The 25,076-nt window shown below is 46.4% G+C and overlaps 1 protein-coding gene across 3 annotated transcripts in view; it reads left to right on the top strand.

Annotated features, from left to right (window-relative positions):
• The window catches only part of GATB (glutamyl-tRNA amidotransferase subunit B), a 76,253-nt gene that overhangs the window by 27,376 nt on the left and 23,801 nt on the right, over positions 1-25,076 (top strand). The window contains exons 3-9 of one of the 3 annotated variants that reach the window (XM_059922612.1): positions 4,229-4,342; positions 6,687-6,885; positions 7,297-7,419; positions 15,683-15,796; positions 18,065-18,149; positions 18,862-18,906; positions 20,906-21,095. In XM_059922612.1, the coding sequence (XP_059778595.1) occupies positions 4,229-4,342; positions 6,687-6,885; positions 7,297-7,419; positions 15,683-15,796; positions 18,065-18,149; positions 18,862-18,906; positions 20,906-21,095 (870 nt within the window). The remainder of the gene's footprint in view (positions 1-4,228; positions 4,343-6,686; positions 6,886-7,296; positions 7,420-15,682; positions 15,797-18,064; positions 18,150-18,861; positions 18,907-20,905; positions 21,096-25,076) is intronic. The other 2 variants (XM_059922614.1, XM_059922613.1) reach the window with 2 other exon arrangements.

Raw genomic sequence — 25,076 nt, 5'->3', positions numbered from 1 at the left:
CTTATTTTTCAAACAAGCCGAACAAGTGATGATTCTTTTTAAAAACCATTCACTACCCCCCTACCCTGTATCCTTTTTCTGGCCGTGATCTGCCCGGTCTCTCTGCTGGTCATGACATTTATTGGCTGTCTCATCTCCTGCCTCCACCTCTCATACCTTTCTTAACTTCCGATTAAGGAATTAGCTCTTCACTTATTCAATAAATCGTTTCACAGGTACTTGTGTCTAAAGGTTTCAGAAGTCGAGCGATACAACATCCCCTGCTGATCGAGAAAAACCGTAGGTCCACTCACTCTCCAGCTCCCACATGCCAGAGCCTGTGTACAGAGTGTTCTACAAAGTTCAGAGAACACGAGGCTCACCCTCTAAGAGCTTGACATCTGAAAACAAGACAATGCAGGTAGAAACTGGCAGGAAGAAAATACTGGAAACAATATCTGCCTTAATCTCTACGGAAGGGTTTGGTCTGAGCCGCTGCTACAGAGTTATGGCCTGAAGTTCGGGTCATGAGAGCTAACACTAATGCACTTCATTCTTTGAAGACTTATGATGAGTGTAGCCCAGAGCCTGGGTTCTGGGGGTCTGACGTCCTGGCTCTGCCACTTACCGTGTGTGTTGCCTTGGGCCAAGTTACTTAATCTCTTGTGTTTCCCTTCATTATGTGTAAGATGAGGATTATAAGAGTATCTGCCCTAGGACCGCCGAGGGGATTCAATGGCACATGCGTGTGGTGTGCAGAGCACACCTCCTGACGCAAGCTGAGTGCAGTCAGCACTTGCTGTTGACGGTTCCCGAATCCAGAGTGAGGTGTCCTAAGGCTCAGCTGAGAGAGTTGTGCTTTGTGAGTTCCAAGGAGCATTGCTTTCCTTCCACACGAAAGCTGCTGGGGTTAGCCGTGAGCTCCTTTGTAGTCACTTTATGTTAATTGCAAAGAAAATTCTGTAACAGGCTTCTTCAGGACAAGTTAGTCTTTGGAGTTTTTGAGTTACCTCTTTGATCATATCATACGTGATTGGTCATCACTTCAGGGCACTTCCAGAAATAAGTCTGAAGGCCAGCAGGTGGCAGGTAAGACCTTGGAGGAGAGTGAGGCATCACTGCCTCTCTGAGACCCTCCCTGGATACCCGTCCCCTCCCTCCTCATTTGAGTTCAGCACACATTGAGCACCACTGCCTTTCAGTTCTGTTTGAGGCTTCAGGGGTCCAAGGCTGAAAAGACAATTCCCGTTCGCATGAAACTTAGTTTAGTGGAAATATATGTAAACACATCTAATCCACTGTGATACAAGCACAAATGGAAGCGTGTAGAAGGTCAGAGAGGTACATAGGAAGAAGCGTAAGGAAAGTTGCACAGACTTGGTGACATCTCAGTAGACTGTGAATAAGAATAGGGCAAGTCAGTGATCAGCATGGTTTGTACAGGAGAACTGGACCGTGGGGTGGGGTTGGGTGGGGGGATGTGTTACTGGAGATAAAATTGAAAATGGAGGCTGGAGCTACACTGTGTAAGAGCTTGGCCTTTATCATGTGGACGTGGGGGCTGCTGAATGATTTTAGGCAACAGAATGCCATAAGATTTGCATTTTTAGCAGGATCATCCTCACGTGGAAGATGAACTTGCAAAGGATGTAGGATGTGCCGGCAGGTTTATGTCCTCAGTGCACATTCATTGAGGCCAGCACCGGAGTCCTATGTCCCTCTGCATTCCTAAAGCCTAGTATTGTGTAGACACTGAAGACATTTTTTGGAATAAAGACAGCCCCAGTTGAATTTTCCAATTCTGCATCCTCTCCTCAGAACATGCTGACCTGGACCTCCATCTGTCACAAGCAGCTTGACTAGGATCGTAATAAATTCTTTTTTCTTGGCATTCCTTTAACTGGCACTCTCTATTTACTAGCCCTTCTGTGCAACTGTAGTGTGGTGATGATTGATGCTTATAATTCTGACCCTGAAGTGCTCCAAGCCGTCTAAATCATCAAAAAAAGATGAAAGTATATTCAATATTGCTGTAATGTTTGTGCGTTTTACTGAATTCTTATTCTTTGGAAATTGATGGTTTATCAAGTGCTCATGTACTCATGTGCATGCGGGGACAGTGAGAGTCTGTGATCACCCACGACTCTTCACTCCCGCACAGCACCAGGCGAGGGGTGTTTATTAGCAATGCACACTCAGAAATTAGCAAGCAAAACAGAACTGGGCTCTCTTCATGCCTAGAAGGAAGCAGGTTGGCCCCAAAGGGGCAGACTGGACAGAGATGAGAGAGGAAGCAGTGGTTAGAAAACAGTGGGAGTGATAAAGCAAGAACTGGACAGATAGCCAGTCGGGCAGTTTCCGAGCTCACCCATGCCGCAGCCCAGCCCCGGATGAGTGGGGTTCGGGGCCGGGACCCCAGCTTCAGGTTCTCGTGTGCCTTGACCCGGGTCAGATTTTCAGGCTTGGATTTGGCAGGATTTTCCACCAGCTCTGTTTGTATTGCAGTAACAACTGTTCAGTAAAATGCCAAACATTAGCAAGTGAAAACATCAATAATTAGAGCATCCTGTTCACGCCGCACACACATCTTATCGTGAAAACCATTATAACTGCAGAGCTGACAATATCATTTGGCCCAGAATGAAGAGCTCCAACTGGAAGCTGTGAGATGGCTCCACTTTGTAACCCGGTTTCCAAAACCAGGCATGTGATGATGATATTAGGAGGGAGGTTTGCTGTTGGCTTGTTCTTTTGGAGGTTGTATGTTGCAGTGAGTAGAGACGCCTCTTACATTTTCTTGTACAGATTTGTTTTTAAAATCTGCGTGTTTGATCAGCAAGTCCTGCCTGTGTCAGGGTGCCTGGTCCCTGCACCACAGGGATTCTGTTTGTCACCCTCTGGACGAGGGCACTTGCGGACTCTCGAGCTGGTTTTAACATTTTCTGATCCGAGATTCCAGTGAGTCTCTTGGTCTCTCTGGGTCTTAGTTTTTTTCTTTTTCTGACATATTGGAATAATACAAACTCCCTCTTTACAGGGTTGCTGTGGGGCTGAAATAAAACGGCGGATGTGAAAAAGCTTAACTGGAAAGCCCTACGTAGATAATAACATGCTAAATACACTAAAGGACATCATAAACAGTCTACCTACGTAGATAATAACATACTAAATACACTAAAGCACATCATAAACAGTCTAATAAAAAATAGAAATATGTTTCATCAGCAAGCATAATGTCCTCAAAACTTTCCCCGGAGAGGTGTGGGGAAAATGAACCATTTATTGAATTCCTGCTGTGGAGTAGATTTGCCCGCTGTGACTTTGTCCCCTCGGCAAGGTAGACATTGAACCCCTGTCTCAGAGGTGAGGAAACTGAGGCTTCCAGCCCCACAGCTGTACATCTACACAGCGGAAGTGGGGTCTGGACCTGACTCCAGAACTGACCGTTCTTTCTCCTTATCTCTAGTTGTCTGCCTCATTCCAGCCACCTACCCACCCCGCCAAAGTGCTAAGAGCTGTTTACGTCCCTTGGGGCCAGAAAGTTGGCTAGCCCTTTCTTGGTCTTCTGCTCCTGAAAGTGGGACGGGGTGGGATCCAGAAGGAGCCCAGGAGCCCCAGGAGCCCTGGAGGGACCAGCAGCTTGGGGAGGGGAGGGGGCACGCTCAGCCTCCACTTCCAGGGAGTCGGCCAGGCCTGGACCGAGAGGAGGAGGCAGGAGTGCGGCATTTCCCAGCCCTTGAGGAGATGGCTGCAGTCCTGTCGTTGCCAGAGGTTCATTCTTTCTGTGTCACAGTGTCTCCCAACCTCACCGAGGTTGTTTGGGGAGCTGCTTCTCAGATCCTCCTCTCGGGAATCGGTGCCTCCTGTGTGTTCTGAGCAGCTCCTTGTTCTTCTAGCAGAGGCAGTGAGATTAAGTTTATTTCCTGTAGTAACCACTCTGCTGAGCTTTTCTGGGACCTTCCCTGTTAACTTTGATGTCGTGTCAGGTATGGGTAGGGGGGAAGGACCCCCGATGTGGCAGTTACTAGGTGCCCAGGGGGACCCACCACCGCACACATCTCCTTTTTTATATAAACTTTCCCCGACTCCAGATACACTGAGTCGGCTTGTAAGCCGAGCTGCCCACACAGAACCAGAGCTGATGCCCATCGAAGGGCCGGATGGCCAGATTCAGGGAGGATATCCGCAGGCGGAGGAGCGTTTGTTCAGAAGGTGGGTCTGAGAGGAGCCACGTGTTCTGTCCCCCCAGGTCCTCAACAGGCGGTGTGTGGAAGTGGCTGTGATGACCGGCCTGGCCCTGGACTGCCACATCAACAGGAAGTCCTTGTTTGACCGGAAGCACTACTTCTACGCAGACCTCCCTGTGAGTAAGCTCTGCCCTCCGTCCATCCATCCGTCTGTCCACCCACCCGGAGCCGGGGCTTAGCCGCGGGAGGGGGCTGAGTGCATCTTCAGCCAGAGCTCCGTCCATCCTGGCCTGATGAAGCCAGTGCCCCCCGACGTTTACTAGATCGGATGCCAGGGTCCTGATCGCCGGCTCTGGTGGAGCCTCGTGCTTCTGGCGGCTCGCGCGTAACTGCGGAGGGGAAGCAGCCCGCGCTCTCAGGCTCAGCCCAGCTGTGGGCTTTGGTGCTAATTGCCGTTAGGACAGAAGCTACTTCCGTGGCTGACGCAGCAGCCAGTGCATCCTGTGGCTCCGGAGACAGAGCGAGGCGTCCCTCTGTTAAGTTGGAGGTCCCAGTAACAGGACCAGCTCGTCTGCAGACATTCGTGTCGTCCCCAAGCACTGAGTAAGCGGGCAAGAGCAAGCGGAAACGTGAACCAGAAGCCTGGACGGATGGCAGTAATTGGTCGAGCAGTAAACCCAATAATAACCTGCTTTTTCCGTAGAATTAGAAAGGTTTTTTTTCTTTAAGAGGAAAGCCAGTGTGAACTAGAGCCAATTTTTCATAATACTGAACTGAACCAAAACTGTAATGCCAAGTGGGTTTCCCAAAATAATGTTTGATTTGCTCTGAGCCTCTGATGGTAAGTGTGGCCCTTCTTGAGGCTTAGGAAATCAGTAGTGATGATATTGCTTCATGTTATTCTCTCTGAACTGAAGACGGGCGTGAGCTGTTTTCAGCAGGTGAGGGCAGGAGTAGAATTAAATAAAAAATACAGCTGGAACCTGAATTCTCCAACTGCTGCTGCTTTTTCCCTCTGGCTGCCAGCCTTGTAGTAAATTCTACTGCTTGGTAGGGTGGAGAGAATTAAACTGCATTTTTCTCATCTTTTAAGAGTGATAACGTGTTTGGTTCAGGTGGGAGACTTAGCAATATGTGACTAAAATGAGATGTTTTATTAACTCTGGCTTTCTGGTTTTTCTGGCCCAGGTAGCTCAGATAATCTGGAGGTCATGTTGCCAAATATTACATGAGACAGACACACTTATACTAAAAAAAAATTCAATTTTATCTGAATAAACAATGTATTCAAATTATTCCAATTTCACCAAGCATCTGTATTTTATTTGGCAGCCCTGCCCAGAGTTTAATTTTCACAGATTGAGACTTCCTGTCTCAGCACAGAGAGCAAATTGACCTAATGCAGTGGTTCTCAAAGTGTGTTCTCTAGGCCACTAGCATCAGCATCTCCTAGGAACGTGTTAGACATAAATTCCCAGGCGCCACCCCAGACGTGCAGTCAGAAACGCTTCAGATGGAGCCAAGAGATCTTTGTTTTGACCACTCTACCGGATGGTTCCAATGCAGCTAAAGTTTGAACAATGCTGGCCAGGTAGCTAGGAGCGCAGACTCTGAGTCAGACCGTCTGAGTTCAGATCCCGACATTGATACTTACTAGCTCTGTGGCTTTGGGCAAGGCCTTTCACCCCTCCCTGCCCTGTAACTCCTTCCTAGGGTTGTCTTGAGGATTAAATGGTGTGAAGTACTGAGAACAGTGTCAGGGGACACTCACTGTGTCAGTGTCATTCTCTGTTCTTCCCCAGTTCCCCGTCCTGACCTGCCTTCTCTTTAGTGTGTGTTGATGCACGTGTGCATTTGAAAGTAATTCTTCCTCCCCACTTAGAAGGTGGCGAGGGAGCTCTGGCAACATCCATCAGTATTTTAGTACTCCGTGCTTTCCATTAGCCGGGCGTGAGTGTCACAGCATTTTCTGGCTTGAGGAACAAGGGAAGTCGGGTCAGGGAGGGCAGCTGACATGATTGGTGAGCTCAAAAAGCAGGAATGAATCCAGCTTCACCACACTAGCAACTGGTGTTAGCTGTGCTGAGAGTAGATGGCAGGATGCTTAGCCAGCACTTCCAATAAGAGGGTCTGTCAGGAGCCCAGTAATCAGATGCAGGGCTGAGCTAATGAGCTTAGTGGAAACAATACGTTCTTTTCTTAGAGGCTTCAGACAGAGAGATTATTGTTATTCCCCAAAATGGTACTCCCTAGGGAAGATAGGATCCATGTTTTTGACTGCTTCATTATTGGGGGTGTGGGTGCAGGGATGGGGAAAGGGGCGTCCAGAGAAGCCAGAAGAGGCCAGGCTAAATTACGGCCGCAGCACATAAACCGATTTGTGTCTCCTTTTCCTTTTTTCCTTTTCTGTTCTGTTGTGGTTTTAAGTAAGCCTGTAGTTTTATGACATTAAAAGGAATGATCAACTAGTTCCCAGCTTTGACCTACAGACGAGTGACTCTGGCTCACATTTGCGTGCAGGCCGGCTACCAGATTACCCAGCAGAGGCTGCCGATCGCCGTGAACGGGAGCTTGGCGTACAGCGTCTGTGTGGGGAAGAGGTGGAGTCAGATGGTCACCAGGACAGTGGGGGTCAAGCAGATCCAGCTGGAACAGGACAGCGGCAAAAGCCTCCATGACAACCTGCGGTCCCAGACGCTCATTGATTTGAACAGAGCGGGTAGGCTTGGAGAGTTCCCATTTCCCTTCCTGCCACTTCCCTTCCCCTCCAGAGTTTTCCCAAACCAACTGAGGAGACAGGCCCCGGAGCCTGGCAGATGGCGATCAGAATATCAGCGTTGGTGTTGGCAGAGCCGATGAGAGAGCCGGGCTAGGACTGTGCTTTCTATGCGCTTGCAACTAACCCACCCCTAAAACGAGACCGCATCGCCGCCTAGTCGCAGACCCAGCAGCTTGACATCTGAAGCAGACATTGAAAGAAAGGAGCCAAAGTTAAAAATCCAAAAGTGAGGGGAAAGAGAAGCGATTCAGGGCCTGTCAGTGCTGCAGGGTTTTCCCAAGTTTCAGCCTGATGTATCTGCGGATCAGACTGGAGAGCTCCAGTCAGACTGACTCTGCCTCTCTTTGGTAGGGGTCGGCCTTCTGGAAGTGGTCCTGGAGCCTGACATGTCCTGTGGAGAAGAGGCGGCTGCAGCCGTCAGGGAGCTGCAGCTGATTCTTCAGGCCCTGGGGACCAGCCAGGCGAACATGGCAGGTAGCAGCCACAGAAGCAGTGCCCGCCTCTTGCCCATCTCCCTTTCCACTCCCGGGCTCTCTCCTCACTGGAGTCTTACTCTCTGCAGCAGCTACGGGGGTGGGGGGGGGGTTGTTTGCATCCTTTCCTCAGCCTTTTCTACCTCAGGGTTTTGGGGTTTTTTCCTTAGAATTTTCCTTGGATTTTTTTCTGAGCCCCCGACCAAAAATAAACACACAAACAGCGGCCCTGCAGAGGTGCTGAGCCCAAGAGTGTGAGATTAGGAGTCCAGGGACTGGAGGTGTCCTCCTGGCCTCTTGCATCAGGACGTTGTGAGAATTAATAAAATAATGTGTTTGAACAGCTTCATCGTCCTCAGAAGGCCCTGTGTTTATACAGAGTAGCTCTTAGTTTGTGAGTTCTGTGTGGGCAGTGCTTCATTGCTACTGGATGCTTTTCCTCTGGGTCTCTTTCCGCCTTTTATAGAATTTTCATCCAGGCAAGCTGAAGCCAAATTGAACCGACTACAAACCAAGGTTATGATTTCACAAAACTTTAACTTTGAGCTAAAGTCTGAAATTCAATAGAAATATACTAGGGAATTAAACAGAAGAAACAATGTGAAAACTTGGGATCAAGGAAACTCTACATTTTAAGTGTTTGCAAGTTGGATACAAAGATCACAAGTTTTAGTCAAACTCAGTTTCTTCATGAGCCTTTCCTAGCACTACTTTGCCGGCCCTTACATCCCTGAATGCTCGTCTCTCCCGTGGTTTTCCCCTATTTTCTGTTCCCAGGGGCTTTTAAAAAACGTCTGCCACTCGCAGAGCACTCCCTGACAGCGTGGAAAAAGGGTGCAGGTTCTGCATCTACAGTGGTGATTCCATCTCTCAGTACAGTGGTGTGTTAGTCAGGGTTTTCCAGGGAAACAGAACAAATAGAATGTGTGTGTGCACGCACTTGTGACATGTAAAGAGATTTATTATAAGGAATTGGCTCATGTGACTGTGGAGGCTGAGGCATCCCTAAGATCTGTAGTCATCAAGCAGCAGGAGAGTCAATAGTATAGTTCCAGCCCAGGACTGAAGGCCTGAGAATCAGGAGAGCCGAGGACGTAAGTTCCAGTCTGAGCCAGAGTCCAAGACAAGACCCGTATCCCCGATCCAAGGCAGTCAGGCAGAGACAGCAAATTCCCCCCGATGCCGAAAGCTCGGCCTCTGTGCGCTGGTGCCAAATCGAATCTCAGAGACAGAGTTTGGGGTGAAGTAGAAAAGAACAGCTTTACTCCTTTGCCAGGCGGAGGGGGACACAGTGGACTCATGCCCTCAAAACTGTGTGTCCCAACCCAGGGGGATTTGGTGAGGAGTTTTATAGCAGTGGTTCAAGGGCTGGGTTGCTGGTAAGGATCAGGGTGTGTTCAGGGCCTGCATTCCTTTAATCTGGTCTCCTGATGAGCTTCTGTGGTTCTTGAGGCTATCACATCATGACCTTCTCTCTGGAATGAAGAATGCTTCATCAGGTCATTAACATCTTCCATTTGTTGGAGGTTTTAGTTCTGTAAAGATAGTGTTATGTGTATCCCTTGAGGAGGAACCAGGACCCTGCCCCAGGGCTGCACTGTTGTTTCTGGGCTGCTCCTCCCTTGTCTCTGCATCCCCTCCCTTCCTTGATTATCAACTGTTTGAACCTGCCCTTTGGAATTCAGGGAAGGTCATGGAGGCTGGAGTCTGGTCTCTACAAACAAGAAACAGGGACACAGAAAGGCTTCCATGTCCAGGAGCCCCGCAGGGTCCTGCTTGGCTTCACCCCCACTCTGCCTTTTGCTCTATTCTGGTTTTCAGCGGATTGAATGAGGCTCACCCGCAGTGAGCAGGCAATCTGCTTTACTCAGTATATCAACTTGAATGTTCATCTCATTCAGGAACACCCTTACAGACACACCCAAAATAACGTTTAACCAAATATCAGAGCATCCCTTGGCCCAGTCAAGTTGACACAAAAAATTAACCATTGAACATGGTCACAGAGGGTGCCACTAAGTACCATTGGTGGGGATGATTCATCTCCCTGTCGGTTTATCATACCATTTACCGACCATTTTGTCACACGTTTATTCACGTGTTACAAAGGGACTTCGGAATTTGTAATGCCACATTTGTCACATAGGACATCTAAGGGGCAACAAATTGTAACATCAAAGCCCTGGTACAAGTTGAATCTGGAGATGGAACTTGCCAATTTGCTCTCTTCTTTAAGCTAAAGTCTGGAAAAACCCAGCCAGCCACGTGAGTTTGAGTGGAGTGCTCTGTGTTAGAGCAAGAGAATTCTCCATTGTAGATTTACGGCTCATGCTGTCTTTTTACCCACAGAACAGAAATGAAATATGGGCAGATTGGATGGTTATCCATTTATGCCCTGTTGCTTTAAAAAAGTTTTATTATTCCATTCTTCTTCAAAATAACTGTGATTCCTACCAAACCTATGGAATAATAAACAGGCCACCTGTTAGCTGAGAAATAGTCCCATCGGGTCCTTGCCAAGAGATAAACCATAACAGCGAGAACTCATCAGGCAGTGACAGCTGAGAGGGTTCATTAAATCTCATTTGTTTTGACACTTTTTGTTGCTTTTAAATACAAATCAGACAGCTTTGCCCCCAGCACAGCAGCAGAGTGGCTGAGGTTGTCCTGAAGTGCTCTGGGTAGTGAAGGTCTGCCTGGAGTCTGCAGGGGTCTGGCTTTTGGTGCCCTCAGCACTTTATCAGCCCAGGCCCCTTTCCCATCCTTCTGTCCCACCACCATAGGCCACTGTGTCGCCATTGGAGAATGCAGCCTGGGAACCAACCGAAGGCTGCCCTGGAGAGCACCAGTGGACCCCCAGCGTGCTTTTGGAATGAAACTTAAACTGCTCCGGGCTGTGCTTCAGTGAGTTCCTGATAGTTTTGCTAATGAGCTTGGACTAGCTCAGCTTGGGTTCCAGAAGTCACTTCCTTCTCAGGATGTTTGCCACTGTTGAGATCCTCAAAGCAGTCTGCTGAGTTGAATGTGTACCAAAGTATATAGATACACTAAATGTTTCCAAGGTTGTAATATCTGCCGGTTTGAACATCGAGTATGTGCTCATCGGTTCAATAAGCATTTTTAAAATTAATTTATTGTCTCATTTAAACTTTATGACATTCCTGAGAGATGGGTATTACTGTGCCTACTGTACAGGTGAGGAGTTGAGGCTTCCAGAGGTTGGGTTATTTGGCCAAGGTGCACAGGAGGTGCCCGAGCCCAGGTGTGTCTGACTTCAGGACGCCTTCCTTTGTAAGCACTGTCACCCCGCTTCCTAGTGCCAGCCATGACAGTGTCTCCGCTGCTGTAGATAACAACCTTGATGGCTTCCCTGGTGGCGCAGTGGTTAAGAATCCACCTGCCAATGCAGGGGACAAGGGTTCAAGCCCTGGTCTGGGAAGTTCCCACATGCCGTGGAGCAACGAAGCCCGTGCGCCATAACTACTGAGCCTGCACTCTAGAGCCTGCGAGCCACAACTACTGAAGTCCACGCGCCTAGAGCCCATGCTCCACAGCAAGAGAAGCCAACACAATGAGAAGCCCTCGCACCGCAACGAAGAGTACCCCTGCTCGCCGCAACTAGAGAAAGCATGCACGCAGCAAGGAAGACCCAATGCAGCCAAAAATAAATAAATAAAATAAATAAATTTTAAAAAAAAACAAAACAACCTTGAGAGCTGGGTTAGCAGAGTGTGAGTGCTGAGGACACCGCAGGCCCAGACCTGGGTTGGAATCCTTTCCTACCGCTTCTAGCTATAGAAACTGGGTGAGGTATTTGACTTCTCTGAGCCTCCCTTTCCACACTTGTGAAATGAGTCCCTAAATAATTGTATATGGAAAGAGAAAGGAAGAAGCCAAAGAGGAGAGGAAGTCATCCAAGTCATCAAACAGAGTTGGGGCAGCAGGGTGGGAAGAGCAGGCGAGGACTGGCCTTGTGGAAGAAAACCTGGAATACCGTCCTGGAAGTGTCAAGTGTGAATTGCCTAAAGGACGTCTGAGTGGATGTGTCATTAAAGCTCTGTTGTAGGGAAAGAACGTGGTAGTGTGCATAAAACGTATCACAGGTCCTGACAAATAAATAGCCTGTGCTCATGAAATGTCAGGTACTTCTATTAACAATAATAAGTAGTATTACATTCACAGAATCACCACTCATTGTGGATGAATAAACTTTGTGATATATGTTGGATAAAATTGAGCCACATTATTTATTTTACTTTATTTTTTGTCAAACCCTGTTATTTAAGTTCTGGAGGGTATTCAGTGATCAGAATGAGACAGCTTAATAGACTTTCTCACTAAATCTTCAGGCCCCTGCTGTTTACAGAAACAGTTTTCTGCCCTGATGTTATATTTCTGATGTGTGAATATGTTTTAAAAAAAAAAAAAAATGTGACTGCACCATATCACTGTGCTCAGTAGTACAGTTTTTTCGTTTTGCTGTTACAAATCTCTAGTTCTAGAGGGTGGAAATTGAGCTTGATAACGTTCTTGTGAAGGCCCTCCCCCAGTGTTGGAGAATGCATTGAAGCGAACGTGACTGTGAGGCTTTTGTGGACTTGAGGCAATTTACCTTAATTTGTTTAAAAGGTATTTTGTCTTCACTGGGTAAATGCCTTTTGTGAGTGTTGGATACTGTATTTGAATCCAGGCAAGTGAACTGTCTTTCAACACTGCAGGACACTAAATGAGTCCCCTCAGACATCTATGGAGTGTGGTCTTCTCTGGGAGAGACTGAAACTCATGCTTTTATTCCTTTTCCAAATTAAAAGTCGAAATTGTGAAAGATGGTTTTATTTTTAAAAGCAGGAGAGGTCCAATTCAGGGTTCTCCGGGCTCAAAAAAAGTTCTCTCCCAAGTATCGAGGTTTGGCTGGGCAGAGCTCAGCATACTTGGGAAGTTTTCCTTTGAGCTGAATGGGCCTTTCATAGGATTCAGTAGATTAGTCCTATTCAGACAGAACTTTAGAACTTGTCGGGAACCTACTGTGAGACCAGTCAGCTTACTCGTGGCTCAGGGAAATACCAAGGTATGAATTTATCAAACAATTACCATGTGCCAGAGGCAGCTCTAGGTTCTGAACAGAGCAGTGAAAAGGACATTGTTCCTGCTACCTAGAGGAAATATTGTATTCATGAGGGAGACAAATACATTAACAAATAGAACAAAGTAGTTATACAGTGATAAGTGCTTTATGGAAATACAGAGGGTGCCGTTGTAAAGAATACATTGGATGGTGAGGGCCTCTGGAGAATGACCCGAGGCCCCAGCCCCAGGGAGCTAGAGGATGAGCATCCAGGAAAGAGCCAAAGCAAAGTCCCTGAGGTGAGGAAAACGTAGAGTGTGCTTGGAGGTAACACAGGTGGCAGAAGACCACTGTAGGGAAAGCACAAGGAGCAGGGGAATGTGGCCTCAGGTAAGACTGAAAAGGTCTGCGGGGGCTAGATCACCAACAATGATAAGAAGTTTGGATTTCATTCCAAGTGCAGTGGGAGGTCAGGGAAGGGCTTTTAAGCCAAGGAACGACATCTTCCTCCCTCGGCTGCTGTGACCTTACTCACCCTTAGCTGCCCCCCTACCTCCTGGACACTTTCCATGTCCGTGTCATTTGTTCCCATCCTGACATTCAGGAGTTATCAGAACTTGGATGGTGTTTAAAACCATATACATTTACAGAGAGAGTGCAGGTAAAGAAGACAGTCCTGAGTCTGGATGGGAACAAATGACACGGACATGGAAAGTGTCCAGGAGGTAGGGGGCAGCTAAGGGTGAGTAAGGTCACAGCAGCCGAGAGAGGAAGATGTTTCTGGGAGGAAGCGTTGGTTGGTAGGTCACATGCCGCCAAGGGCCGGCGTATCCAGTGAGGGGAAGACACAGCGTGTTCTGCGTCCGTGGGATTTGGCAGCCAGGGGTTGATGGTGACTTTGACGAGGCGTTTTGCAAAGAGGTGGGGACAGAAGCCAGGCTGACGTGGGTGTAGGAGTAAATGGGAGGTGAGCTCACGGAGATGAGACGCCAACAAACAAGCAATACTTGTTTGAGAGGATTTGCTGAAAAGGAAAGCAGAGCAATAACAGCAGAATGATGGAGAGAGAACTGGGTTCAAGGGGGTGGGTCTTTGGGTTTTGTTTCTAGTGAGAAATACTGTTGATTATGGATACACATGCATAGAGGGAATGCTGAGGAAGAGAGTTAAGGAGTGGTGTGGGAGAGACGAGAGAACTGAAGGAGTGATGTCTTTGGGAAGGCACGAGGGGTGGGAGTTTTAAATCTGGGCTCCATTCCCAAGGGCCTTCCATCTGGTCTCAAAGAAAAGACTAATTCAGAATAGACTACAATCATGTGCTCTACTGATTGCTTGTATTCTGATAACGCCGAGGAGCCACCAGTGGAGGCCGGCCTACTGATGAGGGTTTCCAGTAGGAGGAGAAGGTGGTACCGCTTATGTGGGACCTCGAAGGATGAGCCGAGGTTGAAGGAGGGACAGTAACGGTGATGACGAGGGCCTGTGGGAACCAGCGAGCAGACAGAAGCTCCCCTGAAGGGAGGAGGCTTTCTCAGGGAATGAGCAGCAGGAAATGCGGGGTGCATCAGTCAAGACCAGACGAGGGCTCTTGCATACCAAGCAGAGGAGGTGGGATGACCCAGTGGGAGCCAGCTGTGCACTTGGTCAAGCACTGGGAGTGATGCAACCGTCCTGTAGCAGGATGTGGCTGGAGCTGAGCTGGGGGGGCGGGGGCTGGACCAGGAGGGGTCACTGAGTTGAAGGTCAGGATGGGATGCGGGTGCTCAGGCAAGGATGGCAGCCGTGGGAATGGAGAGGTAGTGACAGCTCTGAGGGATGTTTGGGGGAAGGAACTGACAGGACCTAGTCAGACTACAAAGGGCCAAGAAAACAGAGCAGCAAAGGATGCCGCAGGGTTCCTAGACCAAGAGTCTGATGATATCAGGAGTCGTTGGGACTTCTTGAGATTCAGGGAAGCACATGTTGTCCTAAAGGGGCTCTGGGATTTTGTAAAAATGTGAAAGGTCCATGCTGGAGACATAGAGTAATTTCTGGGCTGACAGGCACCTTCTGCCTGCCTGTCAACGTGGGTGGCCTTTGGAGCAGCAGAGTGGGAATGACAGAGACCTGTTGCAAGGGTCTCTTTTTCTTGGCATAGAATATATTTGAGCTATTTTATTATTTTAATATGCTTTTGCTATGAAACCTTGGAAAAGAAATTGCTTTCTTCAGCCAGTCGACACATTCCTCTTTGGCAGATTCTTTTTTAGTTCAAAGACTTGCCTAAGAAAAATCCAGCATTTTGTTCTGTTTTAAATATTGTAAGTGGAATTGGAGAACAGAGAATTGGGGCCTTACCTTGCAGGGTATAAAATGTGATGATTTCTTATCTTTATCTCTCTTTGGCTTGAGATTTTGCCTCCCTCTCCTCCTCAAGAGCCTCTTGCCCCTCTCCAAAAACCACCTGCTTCCTTAGGGATTACTGTTCCCAAAATGGGGGGGCTTGCAGGGTCAGAGAAGGTCCTCCCAGGATGGGGATGGCCCCTTCTGAGTCCCTCCCCCACAGACCGTCCCCTTCATAACAGCACTGTCTGTCTGCTGCGCAAACCCTTACAGCAGTCAGGAAGGATTCCGAGTCCTGTTTACAGAAGGAAGAGATCATTACAGTACCTGGAGGAAGGATGAGGGGAAAAGCCCAGGTTTCTGGCTCTTACCCTTGAGCTGTAAATTCTCAAGGACTCTCTTATAAATCTCCCAGAATCACTGTTGGAAATCCACATTCCATTGGAGAGCAGTGTAGGGCTATCACATGATCATTTCTGAAGCCTTCCCCCCCAGCCCAGCTCTGACGCTTTGAAAAACACTTCGGAATAAAACTGCAGGGTATATCTCCATTTTTAACCGTGTTGTTTTTCTTATTTGGCATGAAAGAAATTAGATTTCCCAAGCCACTATATCCAGAATGTCTCCTGCCTTCTGCATGTGCACAAGTGCGCAGAAATATACACACACGCCCCTCAGATGCCTTAGGACTGTCATTCTCGCAAGTGGGCAGAAGTACTAGCCATGAACTTCAGGACCAACCTTACTTCCTCTGAGGTTAGGCTGCTGTAACTAAACAGCAACTAGAGGTAGACGTTGCTTGCACTCTCTTGCCTTAAAAAAAACCACGATTGCCTCAGAGAATTTCTAAAGTGTTGTCTTTTTTCTTTCCTTACAGAGGGCCAGTTGAGAGTGGACGCCAACATATCTGTGCATCACCCTGGGGAGCCTTTGGGTGTTCGAACCGAAGTGAAGAATCTCAACAGTGCCAGGTTTTTGGCCAAAGCTATAGGTGAATGTCAGCTGTTACTCCTCATATACTTCTTTTTATCAGTTATCTGTTGCTGTGTAACAAGCATACCCCCCCCAACTTAATGGCTTACATGATAACATCTCAACTTCAGAGTTTTGTGGTTTGGGTGGTTTTTCTACTTGTCCTGCCTCGGCTCATTCATGTGGCCATGGGGAGCCAGCAGCTCTGCCGAGATATAGGGTCCAAGATGACCTCACTCACTTGTCGCAGCCTTGGTGCTGGACGTCTGCAGGGCTTCCCTACCCACGTGGGCTTGCTTCATTCACTTGCCTAGCCCAGCCCTTCTTATTTGGCAGAGGGGGCATCCCAGGAGGATGAAGGCAGATGCCTCAAGGCCTCTTGAGTCCTTAGCTCTAGAATTTGCACAGCATCTCTTCCAGCACATTCCATTCAAAGCAGTTTCAAGGGGAAGGGAAATAGACTTCACCTCTATGGGAGGATCTGCAAAATCCTGTAACTCTGTTTTTCCATGTACCACATTCCTTCTGACCAGCCCGAACTGTATAAAGTCGTATTTGTTCATGATAGATTGGCCACGATCTGACCTAATTGGTCAGTATGTTTTTCTGCTTTTTACCGTTTTAACGAATAGATTACTTGGGCCTGTGTAATCAGGTATTGGTCTTATTTGTTCACACTGTGGATGTTTCAGTGTGGACAAATGTATGCTAGTAGTTAAAATAGAACAATTGAGCAAGATCAACATCTAGGGTGGTCCATAGAAGTTGATATCTGTGAATGTGAGGGGAAGACATCTCAGAGGAATGAAAATATTCTTTAAAACCAAAGGTACCTAGAGAGGAAGAGAGGAGGGAGGAGGTGGAGGTTAAGGTGCACCCTTCAGGGTGCACATAGAACGGGACGGATGAATGTGGAGTCACAGCCAAAAGGTTTAGTAGCATCCTGGGTATTAGAAGGAACACAAAAAAGATTTTCTAATCTTGTATAAAACTTTATTATCCTGAACATGAAATGATCAACTAGCCTCAGTGAAGACACTTTGAGTCTACAAATTTTCAGGAAAAAAGCATTAAAATGGTGAAGTGCATGACTTACAGGAGAGGAAGGTGTTGGGGAAGGTTCCCGTGTGAAGACAGACTAACGATGGTGGACTCTTCTGCCTGTAAAAGGAGGAGACACAGTCCATATTTCTGAGTCCGTGATAGGTTTGGGTCAGGGAAAACTCTCCAGCTCAGGTTTGTGAAGGGAAAGCTTGGAATGAACAGAAAGAAAGTTCCACTTCACCTTGTAGGTGGTGAGTGTTCTGGAACTCATTATTCTAAGAGGTGGTGATGGGAACCTAAAAGACAAACAAGATTTTAGGTAGATTCATCCCTGATGACTTATGACGGAGACCCCTGCCTGATTTTGGCTGTCCCTAACCTGTTATCTTATGAAGGACCCTTTGGAGTAGTCTGAGACAGAATTCTACCTGTGGTCTGACTCAGGCTGGAAGAACCGAAGCTTTACTGTTATGGGCTTAATTCTCCAAGCCTGTAATTTTTCTACCCCATTTTTCTCCCTACATCACGCCTTTCAGCCATCCTCTTAGTGTTGCTGCTTTTTATCAGCTATGATACGAGTTTGGATTTGGGCAAGGGTAGGTGTGGTACATGTTGGGGCGGGGAGTTGAGGGGGGAGGGGAGGCTAAAGCTGTTTTCATAAAGAAGCTTAGCAACTGTGGCTGTGCTTTGCTTACCACTTCTGTCTTGTTGGGTGGTGAGGGAGCGTGGCATAGAGCAGTGGCTGCTCATCATTTGGGGTCATAGATCCCTCTCCATATTTTGGAGAGAGGGTCCAGAATTTTCATTCTGGACCCTCTCTCCAAAATATGTGCCTGTGCACACATGCACATTTGCATATAATCTCAGGAGGTACTAGAACCCCTTGAAGGCCACCCATAGATCCTGGGATAAAAACTCTTGATAAGCAGCGATCTTAGATCTGGGGTCATTCAGCCTAGATATTGGTCCTAGCCCTGCTTCTGCCACGTTGTGTAGCCTGTACTGGGCCACGCAATCTCTCTGAGCCTGGGTTTTCTCAAAAAGTGAGGGAGCAGAGCTTCCTAAAAGGCCCTTTCTAGCATGATTATTCTATGACGGCAGCAAGAATAAAATATGGCATCTGTGGGAAGAATTATAAACAACTCCCTTGATTAGTTTTTGACATAAAGATTGAAAAAGATGTCTAATTATTGCTAAACTGGATGAAAGGAATCAAAATATGATACTAAACTATTTTTTTTAGACTATGAAATTCAGAGGCAAATCAGTGAACTCGAGAATGGAGGTAAAATTCTGAATGAAACTCGCTCGTTCGATTACAAGCTGGGGTGAGTTTGCATGACAGCATCTTGAATACAGGTAGGTGGGGTTCCAGTCTGGGCTTACCACAGACCAGCCATGTCACCTTGGAGAAGGTACTTAGCTTCTCTGCCCTTTGGTTTCCTCATTAGTAAAATTAGGAAAATACGGTACCCTACAGGGTTGTGATATGCCCTCTAGGGCTGGTAAGAGGTTTCACCTGACTGCCATCAGACTTGCTGAGTCTTAAGTCCTGGCACTTCCCTGGCTTCCAGCTTACCTCCTTTGTTCCAAGAATTTTTACTTCCTTAAATTCTATCAGACCTAAGTTCTGCCAATTTAAGCTAGAAGTGGAAGAAAGCTTAGAACTGGTTGTAGAGGTGTCTTTTTCTGTTTAGGTATTTTTGAGTCTAACTTTCTGACTCTGAATTTTGAGGATTTTATACACTTAACAGAAGACTGGGGAAAAAAGCTCAAGAGCCTAGAGTTTGAGCTGGTTAAATGTTGGAAACGTTGAAGCAATTTCTTTTCTGTTCTTTTCTTTTCCTTTAATTATCATGCTAAACATTTGTCTTTCTTTAATATTACTTCTGCAATGTATTCATGAAAGTGTCTCCCAAGGAAGGCTGAGGAGCTTGAATCCCCTGGGTCCCCTATTGGTAGGGAAACCCCTGTCTGCATCTACACTAGTTGATGCTGCATGCAGCGTTTTTTTAATGTTTTCTCGTTTAACTGTCACAGGTGCACCGTGCCGATGAGAGACAAAGAAGGAAAACAAGACTACAGGTGGTTACTCCTCTTATCAAAACACCATTCTGTATTTGGGTCATATTCCAAATCCACTTACAGACCAACATAATGATCCTAGATTGCTTTTAGGAACCCCTTTTCCTTGTTGTTGTCACATAATGGAAAATCTAGGCTTCCTGTTTTACGTGTACACTGAGAGGAAGAGTATTTTCTTGATTTGGTAGTCTTGGAGTACCTTATTTGACAGGATTCAACAGCTGGAAAACACTTGTTCACTCACCTCTATGTCAGAGTTTTCATAATTGAGCTAAGAGGATGGCAGTTGTGGGGTGGGGCCTACGCTGTTCTTATTCTCATGTTCAGTAACTAATGCAGTAACACTGAAGTTCTGTGAGAAGGTAGAAAAAAGAGATGTATATGTTAACGGCAGTTCCCTTCAAACCTCAGGTGATGCTGTTTAACACGTTAGACCTCATTTGAGATCCAGAAATAAAGCAAATAATAAGAATAGCTTCCAATAAATTGAGCCTTTTGTTTCTTCGCCAGTTTAGCAGACTGCAAAAATTAAAGATTTAAGCAACAAAGTTGTGGGGGTTGGCACTTTCCTTTGCGAAGTGCAGGAAGAGGTAAGAGTAGCCATTGCTGTCAATGAGGAACAAATATAGCAACGAGATTTAGGAAAGATGAAGCTCACAAACCCTTAGAATGCATGTCACCTCAAGGACTCCTCTTGTGTGTCTGTCAAAGTCACCATTGTTCTAATTATAGTGATCCCTCTAGGTTCAGTCTGTTCTTCCTAAGAACTTCTTTGTTTTCCGGTGTCACCCCTACTCTGTTTATGCTGCTTTCTCACTGAGCGTGGAGTTGGCTTTTAGCACAGCCAGTGGCTTCAGCTCAGTCTCCCAGGTTAACAGATGGGATTCAGGAAGCCTCCCTTTGGTTTCCTCTTGCCTTCAGAAGTCAGACTAATTCATAGCACAGATTTGACATTGAGGTGATGGGTTGCTTGCCCTTCTGAGCTATTACCTTGGAGCCACCATTTATTCTGCATTACCCTGCTTTTGCATAAGCCCTTTGACAAGTATGGGCAGAGAGAAAACGTTAGATGCTAGAACAGAACAGAGGGAAGGACATCTTTATTTCACAAGAGCATATGTGGTGGTGTGGCTTCCACATTTTTTTAAAAATTAGTTGACTTTTTTAGAGCAGTTTTAGGTTTACAGCAGAACTGAGTGGAGGTTACAGAGTTCCCATATACTCCTTGGTATGTGTCGTATCCCCCCCCCCCCACACACACACACACTCACACAGAGTTTCCTCTGATAACATCTTGCATTAGTGTGCAGTGTGGTACATTGGTTAAAATTAATGAACCAATATTGATACCTTATTATTAAGTAAAGTCCATAGTTTATATTAAGGTTTGTGCTTTATGTTGTCCATTCTGTGGGTTTTGCCAGATGTATAATGACATGTAGCCACCATTAAAGTGTCATACAGAATAATTTCACTGCCCTAAAAATCCCTTATACTCCCCTTATTCATTCCTCCCTCTCCCCTAGCTTCTACATTTTATTTAGGCAAAATCCATTTATTTCTTGCACTTCTCAAGAAAGAAAGTTTTCTTTTTCTTTGACTTTTCATCTGTTACACAAATACTGCTAAAAATATTTTAAAATTTATAATCTTTCTCCCTAAAAAGTAAATTGTTCTCATTTGGTCCTGTTTTTTCCAGCCTATGTCTTTATGAATATATACTTTATCCACAATTATAAACCACAGTGTGGCATCAACATGGTGCTGTGCCTTTTTCACTTAATGCTCGTTTAAGCATAGAAAGTGGTGGATTTGGTCATTTTGACCTTACACTTGTACAAGGACTAGTTCCTGGAAAACTAGGAGACTTGATATTATGGGATGTTGGAAAATATTTGCAAGTAACATGGCATCCAGACACAAACTTTCATACTGACGATAGGTTTGTTTCTTCCAGCTAAACCGAATACTCAGTCATGCCATCTCCTCTGTGTGCCAGGTTCATGCCGGAGCCCAACCTGCCCCCGCTGCTGCTCTACGACTCGGGGTCCCTGGCCACTGGCGCAGACCCACAGCAGGTGATCGACATCGACCAGCTCCGGGAGCGGCTTCCCGAGCTGCCCCGCGTGACCCGTGAGAAGCTCGTGCGACAGTACGGGATGCTGCCGGAGCACAGCTTTGCCTTGCTGGTGGGTACTGATCAGAGGCTGCAATCAGCCCAGCCCAGAGGGGGCCGATGCTCTTCAGGGGGCTCTAGGTGCAGCAGCCCATGCCTTCAGCTGTACCGTAGAACCAGGCGCGCTAACCTTCCTCACCAGCCTTTATGGTAAATGCTCCTCCGAAAACCAGAAGATGAGGCAGGATCTCGTGTCAGTCATTTCTTGTGTGTAGACACGAAGAGCTGCTCACAGCGGCCGTGGAGGCTTCTTGAAGACAGTCCAGATGTTATGGATGAGTGTTCTCCCTTGCGTCTGCAGGGCAAAAGGAAATCAATATATAGGCTTTCTAGATGTCTGGCAGTATTGAACCATGACAGGGTCTGGCAGGAAGTGGGGTTCTCAGAAAGCCAGCCAGTTGTTTTACCAGTTGTAGAAGAAACATTTATTCCACATGAAACGCTGAAAACTCTGACTAAAAGTATTGGTCCTTGGAGGATGCATCTGAAGGGGCTGTTAAGAATCTGACACCGTGGAGATGTGCTCAGGGATTTCCATCCTTTCCAGGGCCATTGGGCTTTGCAGTTTCCTTTGTCACGGCAACATTAAAGTGACACAGCGTCCGGGAGAGTGGCATTTCGTCACAGCTGTCTTCTGCTTGTCTGTCAGGGAGGATGTGGAAAGTTTCTCTGCTGCATCTCTCGGGGATGAGGTGTCTGCCACACTCATCATGCGGAGCACAGAATCCCTGGAAACTCTGGGCTTTTGCATTGTAATTGACCGATAATAACTGTAGGGATGTTAGAATATTCATATTTGTATATATATGTATACACTTCAATAACAAAACTGGGCCATTTCTGGTACAAGGTAGGCGAGCGAATGCTTGTTGAATGAATGAGTCTCTCTTTATCATCCATAGATCAGCTCATTTGAAAAGTATCCAGAGTATACAAAACTCAGTTGTGTTAGATCGACCTTGGAAAAACACACGAATCCTAACAGGCTTTCTGGTTAATAGGTGTTCTGTACGAGATGCACGTGAACCCTCTTTCACCACCAGTGATTAGACATGATGGGTTATTTTCTCATGCTTTAGGCAGAGTTGCTCACCGCCTCCCATGGGCTGCTGTTGTATCTTATTCACACCTCTGAGGTGATTATGTCACTGTATTTTAATTCTTTGTTAGTGTATTTCATTCAGTGCCTTGAGGGCAAGGACGGTTTCATCCTCTCACTCTGTTACTCGGTGCAGATTAGTACATCAGCAGTGCTGAATGCCAACTCTTTGTAGGAATCAGTTAGTGAGCTTCTTGTTCAGAACACCTCTTAACCTGAAACCTCTGGCAACTCACGGCCTGTTCCTCAGTTGATTTAACAAACCTGAGTTTTAGTCTTACACATCTTCCCCACCATCTTGACTTTCCAGCCCACTTGGAATAAACTTCAGACTCAATACTAAATGCTAAATTCCATTCTGCGTTTCATAACAGATGTGCCAAATTAAATAAGGGATGGGAGGACACAGACCGAGGCTTCTCAGCCCCAGAGATAGTACCCTCACCGCCAGCAAGTTCTCTGAGGCAGAAACACATTCGCACTTGTGTCTGTGTCCCAGGCTCTGCTCCCGTGACCTTCAAGAGCCACAGCCTAGGAGGTCTCGGATAGATGATTGCTGAGGGTGGCAAATGAGTGAGTCTCTGTTTTCATAGTTTAAGGCCCTGTTTAGGGAAACTTACTTTTGATCTCTTCAGTACAGCACTTTTATTAGCATCTCCTGTGTAGCAGGTACTGAGACAGTGACAGTGACTCTCTTTTCTGTTTGTTTGCTTTCCAGGAATATGTATAGATGACACTACAGCTAACCAGCCCCCAGGGCAGACTGCACTAGATAGATGTGTGAGGTAGGCTGGGAGCCCAGAGGAGGTAGTGATTACCTTGACGGAACAGAGGGGAAAACTCTCAAGAAGGAGGTGGTTTTTGAGCCAGTTTTATAGGGACTTGTTTTTATAAGTCCCTTATTTTTAAGGGACCGCTATAAGTCCGCTTATTTTTGTAGCTTGCAGATAATGTATTAGGTGACTCATTTCGGTTTTTTCTTTTTCTTTTAATGGCTAGTACTTGAAATTTTCAAGACAGTTGAGAAGAGAACTTAGTAGGAATAGAAAGAGGATGATTCAGACAAATTTTTTTACCTGAAATTAGGCATCCTGAGCCCTTGATGACTTGATAATCACTGGAAGCTGAGTTACTCATAATATACCCAAAAATGGTCTGTTCACGTTTTTTCCTGCCTTCCTCAGAAACACAACAGATTGCTGAGAAGGGCAGATGCACAAATCTGATGAACTCTCAATTTAAAGAGTGCCCAGGAGTATTCATTAAATCAGTAGCCGTGGTGGAGGTCTGCTCTGCAGAGCGAGTCCCCGCTCCTGCCTTTGGGTCACTTATTAAATTAAACATTAAGCACATACCCACCCGACACGGGCCTTACCCACAAATGATTAAAAAAAACGTCAGAACTTAACTCTAGTCTTTAATTTTTTTTTAATTGAAGTATAGTTGATATACAATATATAAGTTACAGGTGTGTACAGTATAGTGATTCACAATTTTTCAAGGTTGTACTCCATTTATAGTTGCTATAAAATATGGGCTATCTTTCCCTTGTTGTACAACTCTAGTCTTTAATTTATCTTGTCGTCCTACTGTGTGGTGAGCGCTGAATTGCGTATTGATCATTTCTCCTTGGCATTTACAAAACTCTAATATAGGTCTATCTTAGCATTCACCACAAAGTCTGGCACACAGTAGGCATCAGTGAACGGATGGACAGGTAAGTGGCTGAATAGGGTACTGTCACAGTACTCATGAAAGTCCTGGGAGAAGCAGCGTTCCTGATAAAGCATCCCTGTTTCCAAAGGTCAGATACATAAACCACCCTTTTGACAGCCCAGCAAATCACAGGGTGGTACCTGTGTACCTTGAGCTCTGGGGGAGAAGCCTGGGGTTTCCACCTTAACCTCACGTGCCGTGACCGGCCGCAGGTCACTTGGTCTCTCTGACTCTTTCTGAACTGGTTTTTTTAGGACATTAAATATCTGCATTCTGATTGCATCTCTTAAACCCGTCTGATAATCCCCTCCCAACAGGTAACCTGTATGACTATTTCTTCCTCTGGCCTCATGGAAAGTATCATGTCCCACCTGAAACTTCAACCTAGTGAGCTAACCTTTCCTCCCTATCTTGTGTCAGACTCCCTTGATTTCTGACCTCATTTGTATGGATTATGGAATGGACATACGGAAGCTGAGATCACGGCATTAGGATTTTGAAAACTGAGAGATTGTAGTAGCAGAAGCATAGCAAGTTCTTCTCTGAGTCAGTGTATCCAGGATTAATTATGAGAACAGTCAAGGTTATATGCAGGTATGTTTTTCTTAGTAGGTAATCCAAGGTGTTTTCTTTGGGGGCATCTCTTCCTAAACCTTGCTTTGCTGGACTTAGAATGCAAACGAATTGTTGTCATTGGCTTGATAGGCAGCACAGAGTCGAGGCTGTTGGCTAACAGCAGGTTCTGCGGTTCACAGCAGACCACTTTCTAATCCATCCTCCCAGCACCCCCTGCTGTCGGTACCATCCATCTCCCCATTTTCCCGGTGAGGAAACATCACGTCTGTGGTTGAGTGGTTGAGTGTAAGACACTGAGTGACTTCGTCAGGCCTGTGAGGGAGCTGACTTCAGGGCCCAGACTCTTTACTTCCAAGCGCTTCTGCCTGCTGGCACATACAATGTGCCACAAGGCCAAATGGAAATAATGTTTCAAGTTCATTGCTGTTTTGACTCACCTAACAGAGAAAACAGAATGTTTACTTTTGTGGATATTAATGCTTTATCCAGCCCCACTGATGCTTCATGAAACAGAGCCATAGAAATCAGTCTATTTAAAACTTTTGCCCACACCTCTAGGTTTTTAAGATACCAGCCTGCCCTATAAATTATCATAAAAGGTGC

Source organism: Balaenoptera ricei, chromosome 5 (assembly GCF_028023285.1).
Source record: "Balaenoptera ricei isolate mBalRic1 chromosome 5, mBalRic1.hap2, whole genome shotgun sequence".
Classification (NCBI taxonomy): domain Eukaryota; kingdom Metazoa; phylum Chordata; class Mammalia; order Artiodactyla; family Balaenopteridae; genus Balaenoptera; species Balaenoptera ricei.
Note: the sequence above shows the minus strand (reverse complement) of the source record. Positions and strands in the feature narration are given on the sequence as shown.